Source organism: Mangifera indica, chromosome 13, assembly GCF_011075055.1.
Source record: "Mangifera indica cultivar Alphonso chromosome 13, CATAS_Mindica_2.1, whole genome shotgun sequence".
Classification (NCBI taxonomy): domain Eukaryota; kingdom Viridiplantae; phylum Streptophyta; class Magnoliopsida; order Sapindales; family Anacardiaceae; genus Mangifera; species Mangifera indica.
Genome location: NC_058149.1, coordinates 3,562,987 through 3,573,645, shown reverse-complemented (window position 1 = coordinate 3,573,645; position 10,659 = coordinate 3,562,987). Strand labels below are relative to the sequence as shown.

At 31.9% G+C, this 10,659-nt stretch overlaps 1 protein-coding gene across 3 annotated transcripts; it reads left to right on the top strand.

Moving 5' to 3' along the window:
- Positions 1-8,293: 8,293 nt before the first annotated feature.
- On the top strand, positions 8,294-9,957 carry LOC123195196 (rab escort protein 1-like). 3 transcript variants are annotated; one of them, XR_006497398.1, is made up of 6 exons: positions 8,294-8,354; positions 8,455-8,530; positions 8,676-8,871; positions 9,113-9,193; positions 9,362-9,509; positions 9,600-9,686. XR_006497398.1 is itself a non-coding variant. In XM_044608845.1 (5 exons), exons 1-5 carry the CDS (start codon positions 8,333-8,335, stop codon positions 9,666-9,668), a joined length of 444 nt encoding a protein of 147 aa, XP_044464780.1. In that variant the 5' UTR covers positions 8,294-8,332; the 3' UTR covers positions 9,669-9,957. The 3 variants fall into 3 exon arrangements, 2 of the variants coding, with proteins under 2 accessions (XP_044464780.1, XP_044464779.1); XM_044608845.1 differs by lacking the exon at positions 9,362-9,509 and having other exon boundaries at positions 9,600-9,957; XM_044608844.1 differs by lacking the exon at positions 9,600-9,686 and having other exon boundaries at positions 9,362-9,550.
- Positions 9,958-10,659: the final 702 nt, after the last annotated feature.

The following is a 10,659-nucleotide window of genomic DNA, read 5'->3' as shown; positions in this document are numbered from 1 at the left end:
GGAAAAGTGCTTATATGTTTCTTTTAATTTGTTTTTTGTGACGAGACACCTTGCTCTTTTTGTATGCCAACTTTTGTTTTAGCCGTCGCAAAGAAGAGTCCAAGTAATAAATTTGGATCATTGAATTTTGCACTGAAGCTTTTTCTTCTTGCCATGTCAGCAACTTGGTCAACGTGGTATTAGATGATCTAGCCAATCAGATGACAGCATTTGATTTGACTAGCATGACAGATTTTGCGGCCAGAGGTTAATATTTCCGATTTTTTTATATATTAAGTAAAATTTTAAACTTTTATGCATTTTAGGAGATCAATCAATAATAAAACTATATTCACAATTTTTTTTTTTTGTTAACCAACTTTGTTCGAATTGATTAGATAGATAAACCCTATACACAGTGATTGGACCTATATTTACTATATCAAATAAGTTAGAGTTTTACAAGTGTAGTAGAGGTTTGAACACAAAGCACTAGTTTTAAACAAATAAATTGTCACAATTGTTATTACATGACATCTAATTGATATATAAAACCTCTATCCATCCTATACTTATCAAGGGGTGATCTTTAATTTTGACATGAAAATTGTTGGATTTATATAAATAATAATAAAACTATACATACATATTTTAAGTACATATTTAATGTGTGTTATCATGTGATGTGATGATTTTGAATTAAGAATAAAATAATACTAGATCACATAATAACACAATAAGTGTATAACTATTTTTATATTCAAAATAGGTACGCATAGTATTGCTTTATAAGTAAGGGATTTGCTTGACCCTAGAAACCTAATTAAAATTTGTCTTAACTTTCAAAAATGATTAAAAAAATTTACAAATTATTGCAACGTTATACATTATTAGTTACTCATCTTATATTTAATATAATACTAAAAAAATTAATAATACTTGTAAAAAAAAGAATATTATTATTATTATTACTATTATTACTATTATTATCAACCTATAAAGTATTTTTACCTAAGCTTTATTGAGGTCGTTTAGCTGCAGATTATGCACAGAAGCATTTACTTGCTACTGTTGTGTTCTTGTTAGCTTATTTCACCTGTTGTTCTGCTCACTTGATTTGAAAAATCACTTGGGATAATGAATTTAAGAAAATAACATAATGCTGAGTTCCTTCATATGATTTGGACATTACATTATTAAGGGTAAATCAGTAATTTAAATTCAATTACTAAATTAAATAGTTGAAATTGATTCTTTTAACTAAATTAATTAATGAGGGTATTTTAGTCATTACACTAAGAAAGGGTAAATCAGTCATTTAAACCCTAAACTAACAAAATACATTAACAACAACAACTCAAGACTAGATATTTGAGTTTTGAAATTTAACAAGTAGAATTTTATCAATATATTAAAAATAAAATATTATTAGAAAGATAGATTATTTAAAACATTATTTGGCATAAATTATTGTTACATTTGATAAAAATATATATAAATAATTATTATATTTTGTTTGAATACTAAATTATTATTTTACTTAAATGTTCTTGAGTTAAAACTAAATTATTTTAAAATACTTTTCATATTTCTTATTATATTAAGTCTATATTACCAAATGGAGATGATAATTAGATTATTTATTAACCATACATCATTTTTATTATCTTGTAAATCAAAAAAAGTAATGTTAATAATAAAAAATATAATATCAAAATAATTTTAAGTACTTAAACCGAAAGTCTCTGAGAAATTGGTAAAAAGGAATTTAACAAAATACCCATGAAATTCAAAAAAAAACTCTTGAAAGAAGTGGAAATCTATGAAATTGTAAAGGTAAGTGTATGACATAATTAGAAAAGATAACATATATTGCATGGTAGGGATTTCAGATTTGAGAAGAAAAATGTTCTAGTTTTCTTTTTCAATTCAAAGAAACGTGTTTTTGAAACAAAAACGCCTTTCAAAATTTTATATATATTTTTAAACATTCCCAACATGTTTTGTGCAACTGTTGGAGCGTTTTCATTATGAAATCTTTCAAAAACTTGGAAACCATCCCATGCCAATGTTTTCGTGCTTCTTACTTGACAACAATCTTAAGTACTCAAAATTTTTATTTTGGTGTTGGAGTACATGACCTTGTCAACGAGGAGTATTAATTAAAGGTGTTTCAATGACCTCTGGATTGTCTATAACAAAAATTAAAGTCGGAACCTACCTTAGGTTAATCGGTTTTAGGTAAGAACCAAATTTAAAATTTGAGTACTAAATTATTTCGATTTCTTTATAGTTTGTTGCTCACCCAAAGTTTTTATTCTATTTCATTTTATAAAAATATGTAATATTTATTCATATTATTTTATTTTCTAGTACAATTAAAGCAACCAAAAATCTCATAAATTAATAATGTATTGAAAAGATAAAATATAAAAAGAATTTATAAATGTTTTTATAATCGAATCAGGTATTAATCCTATAGAAGGGACTATCTCATCCAACATGTTATTGATCGGTGAATATTTATATAACTTATAGTTAAATATATAATTTGACTTATTTAATATTAAAATAAGTTTAATTTAATGATATATATATATATGTATTCAAATATGATAAATAAAGTATTGATTCAAGTTTTCATAATCAATTTTTAATATTGAGTTAATCAAATCTAGTTTTATATATATACTAATCAATTTGATTAACTATTAATGATTTAGCTGGTCAGATTGACTATATAATCTGATTTTTAAAACTGTAAAATTTATAATTATCCATTAGACCACAATATTTCATTTTTACGATAAAAATAATAAAAAACACGTTTTCACTGTTATTATTTTCAAACATTAAACATAATTTTATCTTTGAGCCCTTTTTCGCTGCAAAGAAAGAATAAACAAATATTACCTTTTGAGTTACGCTTTTCTTAAGAAATAAAATTTTTAGTTGCGTCAAACCGGATACTCGTGACTCAGGATTAGTTAGAGTGGTTTAAATAAAGAAAGTCCCTCATAAAATGCCGAGGTTTGAGTAGTATATTCACTCATGTAAAAAAAATAAAACCGAAAACTCATGTATTCGGGTAGGATCCATCATAATTCACGGGTGGGTACAACTTTACGGGTGACTAACAGACCAAAGGTCAAAATCAGAAAAAATAAATCCATCTTCCGACGCTCGTCTTCTCACCATAACTCTCAGTCCATCCCAACTTAATCGAATAAAAGCTCCAATTAATTATCAGTTGTTCCCTTTCTTTATTTTGGTTAGATTGGAGAGGTTTTTCAATGGTAAGAACGAGCTATAATCAAAGTCATAACAACAAGGCTAGTGTTAGGGGTGGATTCGAGTCGAGCCAGTTTGAGCTCGAAATCGAGCTCGACTCGATCGAACCTGAAATGAGTTAGGTATTAACAAGCCTGAGCCCGAACCCGAGCTTAAGCATTCAGAGAAATCGATCTCGAGCCCAAATATGAACTGTAAGTCGAGCTGCTTGCATAAGCTCGCGAGCCGAGTGCTCGACTCGGCTCGGCTCGCGATCTAGCAGCTCGTCAAGACTCGTGATCTAAGCAGCTTGACTCGGCTCGAGAGCTAGCAGCTCGTGAAGGCTCGCAAGCCGAGCAGCTCAACTCAGATCGCGAGCCAAAACGGAGTCATTTTTGGTTAAATAAGAAGGAAATGAAATTCACTTCCTTTCCTTCACTTTAGTCGCGTAAACTCTCCTCCAAACTCCAAGTACGTGTAGCTGCTTTCCAATTCCAGTTCCAGAGTACAACCCTCCTCAATCTGAAGTTCTGGCCTATTTTCTCAGGATGAAACGGTTCAGTTCAAGTGTTCTGACGTGCCAATAGAAGATTTGTCCAGTGATCAGGAGTTCGACAGCGACGTGGATGACACAAATATATTTCAGGTTTGTGTTTTTCCATTTTTTCACTTTCAATTTTTTAATTTTTGCCTTAAATTGATTGAACTCTAACTTTTGAATTATGGTTTCTGAATTGGGGGTTTCTTTGTTGTATCACGAATTTTATTTGCCTAAGGGTTCAGATAAATGTCCTGAATCAATATAAAGAAGCCTGATTATTTGCCTAGTAGGTAATATATTGTCCTGTTAAAATTACTAATCACCTATTTGGTCGATTAAGATTTTCACTAAAGCTGGATAGTAAACGCCTTGCTCTAGCTCTCAAGAAGGCAAAGAAACAAATTTCTGGTTCAAGATTGACTCTTTTTTAATGTTTGAATTGCTCATTTCAGTGTTTATATTAAAGGGCATAAAGCTAATTTGCATAATGATTGATTAAAATTATTGTTTTTTTTATGTTTTTGGGTTGTAATTTGTTCTATTTTTTCTTTTCCAGTTTATAATAGAGAGTAATGGGTGTTGATTAATTTATACTTTTGATCTGATTATTTCTCTTAGCTTGTGTTGTTATTGGAATTATGTTCATGTATCTAACTGGGTTGTGTTTTTAATTTTTTATTTTCTTTGTTTCAAAGAAATTATACCAATAGTGTATTACAATGTAATCTTTTCATTGTGTTATAGTACTTAACTGGGAAGGTTTTTGTTTTCTGTTTTTTCTTGAAAATTGATCTCTGTTTTGTAGTTTTTGGAAATTCTAACTGTCAAGCTGATCGATTAAGATCTGTTTATACTTGCTTGTCCATTTTTTTTATCCTTGGTATAAACATGTCGTTACTTCAGTTAGAAGTTAATCTGATATCTAAATTTTGAGCTCTAGAAAATTTGCAATTTCAAATTTCAAATCAGTGCTTGTATATTTTACTGTTTAATGTGATGTAGAGCAGGGTGTCTTGAATTTGGACCATTATATACTATTATGTTATTTTCTCTGACTAACTGTTGGCATGTGATTGTGATGTAGAATATGACGTCAAGAAGGGTAGAACCATCTAGAGCAAGTTGAGCTTCATCGCAAACATCAACTGCAAGCATGATGGCTCCTTTTATATGTGCATCCATTAAGAGAAAATCGGTGCAAAGTGAAGCACTTATACCTACTGAAATGGTTGGAATTGATTATATGGATATTGATTTGGCTACAATAGGAGATTTTGATGTCTCAGCATCAAGTGAAGAAGTCGAAGCAACTGAACGTCCTGAAGGACAAACAGAAGCACCACCTTCTGTTATTCCATCTACTAAGAGCAGGAAAACATCAGTTGTTTGGGAGTGTTTTCCTGAAGATAAGTTTGTTACTATTGGAGATGCTACATATGCGGTTTGTAAGTATTGCCAGAAAAGGATGAAGTTGCAAAAGACCAAGTCTACTTTTTATTTGACATGACATATGGGGCAATGTGTTGAAAGGAAGAAAGCAATGGGGAAGGACTTACTCGTGGGGGGATAAACTATCTTGGGTTTTAAGAGTTTAACCTTAGAGGTACCTACTCCAACTGTGGTTAAAACAAAGACTAATTATGAGCATCCCAAGGTCAATTTGAGTTTAATTAATAACGTCTATTGTTATTATGAAATTAACTTTATTAACTAATACAATGATTATGGTGTTGGTGTTTCAGGTTCGAAAGGCCTTAGCTCACTTGGTTATGATATCTGAATTGCCGTTTAATATAGTTGAGCACCCCGACTTCATTAATTTTTGTCACGTTCTGCAACCTCTTTATGAAAAAGTTGGAAGGAAACAAGTAAAAGCTGATCACATTAGGGTTTATCAAGCAGAGCGTGAGAGGTTGAAGAAGACTTTTGAGGAGACTAGAAGGCTTAGTATTACTACTGATCTTTGAAAGTTAGATCATCAAAATATTGAGTATATGGTACTCACGGCACATTGGGTGAACCAGTCGTGGTCCTTAAATAAACGAATTATAAATTTTGTGCACCTACCTTCGCTTAGGAGAAGAATAGACATTACAGCAACAATTTTTAATTGTCTAAAAGGTTAGGGGATTGAAAACAAGGTAAAATCAAATTTGCAAATTGTTTATCAAAATACACATAATTTCAGTGCATATAATTTCATTAATATTCATTAATTTTGTTTGTAGGTGGAAACTATCACAGTAGACAATGCTACTGCAAATGATAATTGTGTTAGAAGATTGAAGGAAGATTTTCTAATGCAGAGACCTTTGTTGTGTGATGGAATACTTTTCCATGTTAGGTGCACTGCCCATATTGTAAATTTGTTAGTTCAGGATGGGGTGGTTGTGATTAAACCCATCATAGACAATATTCGGGAAAGTATGAAGTTTATAAGAGCTAGTGAGGCAAGACAAAAAAATTTTGCGAAAATTGTTATGCAGTGTGGAATAAAAGAAAGGAAGCTAGTTTTGGATTGTGCTACATGATGGAATAGTACATACAAAATGCTAATGACAACACTACAGTTTAGAGAGGTCTTTCTTTGTTTCATGTTTGTTGAGTTAAGCTATATATATTGCCCGACAAGGGAAGAATGGGAGAGATTGGAGGTTGTCTGTAACTTTTAGAGATATTTGATGATATAACAAAATTAATTTCAGAGTCGCAGTATACAACTGCAAATAGGTATTTTCAAGAAGTGTTTAGGATAAAAGAGATCCTGAAAGAGCGAGAATTTGATGAAGATTATTCTATATCAATGATGGTGCGAGCAATGTCAGAAAAATTTAACAAATATTGGGGTGAGGTGAATTTTCTTATGGCGATTGCTAGCATCATGGATCCCAAGTAATTAATTTACAATTGATTGGGTTTATTATAATATATATGTATACAAAGAACATGTTTCTAACTAATTAGTTTGGCTTGCGATGATTTTAGGATAAAGTTTCTTATGATTACTTTGGCATTTCCCATTTTATATGGTGAAGAAAATGCCCTTGTGGAGATAGAAAATATCAAAAGAACGTTAGAACAATTATACAAAGAATACGTTGACATGTTATCACCAAGAAATTCATTAACTGTATTTGCACATCCACAACATCAGATGAGGACCCAACAAGCACTATCAAGTATATCAGGTACATTAGATCATTGTCATTAAATGAAACTTTATAACATATCATAAGTTCTAACATTTAATTTGTAGGTAAATCATCAAGCTTTCGATATTCAGAGAGTAGACATCATGGTCCTGGATATAGTTGGCTGTGTTTGAAGGATCATAAAGAGAAAACATACTCAGAAGAAACCATGAAATCTGAGTTAGAAATGTATCTGGAAGAACATACTGTTGAGATACCTGACGATGTCAACTCAGGTGACTTTAATGTGCTTCACTGGTGGAGGGACAATCAATATAAGTATAAAGTACTTTCACAAATGACAATCGATATCTTAGCAATTTCTATTACAACAGTGACTTCGGAGAGCGCATTTAGTGCGGGTAGTAGAGTGATTGACACGTACAGGTCATCTCTATCGCCAGAAACAGTCAATATGCTTATGAGTGGTGCCGATTGGATGAAAACACGTTATAATATTAAGAAACAGGATGAGGTACTCAATTACTTATCACAACTGCATGATTTTTAACTTGATTTTTCATTAAATTGTTGGCAGTATGATTAATAGCTTTCATTCATTTTTAATTTCTTGAAGATGGAAGGTGAAAACGAGATTGCTGAGCTGATCTTGCCAGATAAATAAAGATATAAGGTAACTCTTTTCACTTTTTATTTTTTTATTTCACTATTAGCTCGTTCAAGCTTGCTGGGTTGTTGGAAAGTGCAATTCGGTCATCTAATGCTCAATATGATGATCCTGACGTATTGGATAGGTTGAGGGTTAAGCTGATGCCACATAGAACTGGAGATAGAGGTTGGGATGTATTCTCACTGGAATATGATGCAAGTGTTCCTCTAGATACATTGTTCACAGAATCTGTTATGGCAAGATACTTACGAATTTTTAATTTTCTATGGAAGCTCAGACGGGTGGAACATGCACTTATTGGAGCTTGGAAGACAATGAAACCCAAGTATATTACTTCTCATTCATTCACTAAGCTGCAACATGCAGTTAAGTTACAGTTGCTTTCAACATTGAGGGGATGCCAGGTTCTTTGGGACGAGATGAATCATTTTGTTACAAATTTGCAATACTATATTATGTTTGAAACCTTGGAGGTGTCATGTCATGGTCTAATTTTTCAAACAAGTCTCTCTTTCTCTTGTTTGGTCTCATACTGCAATTCAGAAGTCATGCAGATAGGTTATATGAAGGAATTTTTGAGTTGCAATCTAGGTAGGTAACAATCTTAAATTATATTCTGATGTTATTTTTATTTTTCCAGTATATATTAATAAATATGTTAAAAAGTATTTTGATTTATGCATCACCAAGTGTTCTTTGAAACCAAATATATCAAATATTATGGTGGTGTATCCTCCTAAATGTAAGATCATTTTTAATTCTTTTTTTGTTCTGCTATTCATAAGACTTAAAATTGACACAAAAAGTTGACTTAAATATTTATTTTTTCTGTCTCGTTTTAGCTTTGTTTCCAGAGCAGGTTGCTGCAATCCGAGTTCTTCAGCTGGGTAGCAATTTAGCTTTTTGTCCTTTGGGCATGTAAGTTTGTCTTTCCTTTCAAACAGATAAAAATGGTTTTAATTCTTTTCTAATTCCTATTTTTACAATGGATTATAACTCTTCCTGCTTTTGGGAAATTTTGTGATACTTGGGTTCACATTTTTTGCTTTTTCTTCTTGCTCAGGTTTGTGCTGTATTTTTCAGCTTTGTGTGCTGATGCTGATCAAGGAAAGAAGTTGCTACATGCAACCTTGAATGCACTTGAGAAACTTCTTGATTCTGAAAATGCTGAAAGTAGCTCTACAATTCAAGGCAAGGATCCAGAAGAAGTAAAACCCTCTATACTGTGGAGTGCATTGTATGTTCAGGATCTTGTAATGGTATATTTCTCATCTTTTCTTTTTCTTGCAACTTCTTTCTTACTATAATGTTATGCCAATATCATCTGTTTTTATGCTTTGTTATTTTTTTTTCCTCTCTCTGTTGTTTTTGTGAAAAAATATCTAGGTTAGATGGTGATTTTGGAGATCCAGACTTTTGCTTTCAAAGCTGAGTCGGTTTATGGGGACTTTGTTTGTCGATAATATTAATGTTTGATAAGGTTTTTATGTTCATTTTCAGGGTCAATATGCATCTATTAGCTCAACTATAATGCCAGATGGAAATCTGAACTACACTGATCTTTTGAAGGCTACTGAGAAGGTACTTTGTAAACTTAGAATATTTTACTTGTAAATTCTGGATCATTCTTGTTTGCAAAGTCTCTGTTTTTCTTTCAGTGGGTTCTCATCTTGTGGATTTTATTAACTAGGATTCTAAAACCTTCTACATTTTATGATGCTGAGTGACATTTGTTCTTATAATTGATAGCTATTCCACAAGATATATCCAAATGAAGAATTCTTTCCAGAGACTACTTCACCTGATAATTTTGTGGATGATGCTGGCCTTACTCTAGAGACATGAAAGTACTTTTCTGCTCAAAATTATGGCTTATGAAATGCAGCTGCTCTTTCCGGTACTGTTGACTGTGATCAACACTGTTTGTTTTGTTTTCATGATTCTTTCCTGTGAGTTACTGATAGTGCTGCCTTTCTTTCTGTTGCAGAACATTGGAACACTGATCCGGGTGACATTTCTTGTGTTGTATTTGTGCCTTATTGCTTTGATAACTTAATACTCTTTTATCAGTCTGTCATGGTCTAATTTTTCAAACGAAATGGAAGTCACAAAAGATCTTGATGAGCTACTTTGCAGATGGTGTGTACTTTTTTGTGTTGGGTGGAGTGAATAGTTTCTTCTTGACTTGAGGTAATTTTGAATCTTTAAATTAGGGTGTTAAATATAGTGGTTTACATAGATGTGAGGGTATTTTTGTGGCTACTAGCAATTGCAAGTTTGTCAATCTGTAACATAGTTCTGTATTGGTTAGTGACACAGTGCAATTTATCTTATTAGTTTGTCCACCTTTTATTTCCTTCTTCCCCCTTTAAGGAGATTTTGGATTGTGCTTCTACTATATTGCTGATCCTGCAATTTGAAATGTGCTGTTAATATACAGCTGCTGAATACATTTATATTCTTTACAATGGAAGTTACAGAGTTTGAGAACACTATATAACTTATCTTATATCTACCTGTATTGCCTTCATGTTTGTATTCGCAGGGATAGACCTTCTTAAAGCTAATTCCCCAGTTCTTGGGACTTTGGTGTCAGGAGAATAAAGCACTGCCTTTGCGGGAGAAACAGAACAAAGTTCCCAGCCAATCATACACAGCAGAGATGAAATTTGGACAAAAATGAAGATAGCAGCAATCAGATTCTTAGCTTTTTTCATCCCATTTCCAAAAGTTGATATGCACAATTTGGTAGGGAAACTATGCCAGTACTCCTGTTCCTACATAACAATAAATGCAATTTAGATCCTGAGATTAACTCAAGAGGAATTCAGTTATTCTGGTTTAACACTATAAAGGTTTTATTCCTATGGAGGAAATAGAGAACTGAAAAAGGAAAATCACCAGGCAGTTCACAACTTTATTAATCATGAAAGGCAAGGCAATTTCATTCTTAAAATTCTTGTAATAAAGCAAAATTAAAATCCTGGATTTAAGTCGTGGTAGAGTCAACAAACAAAAGGATTCCTGCCAGTAGAACACATGTATAT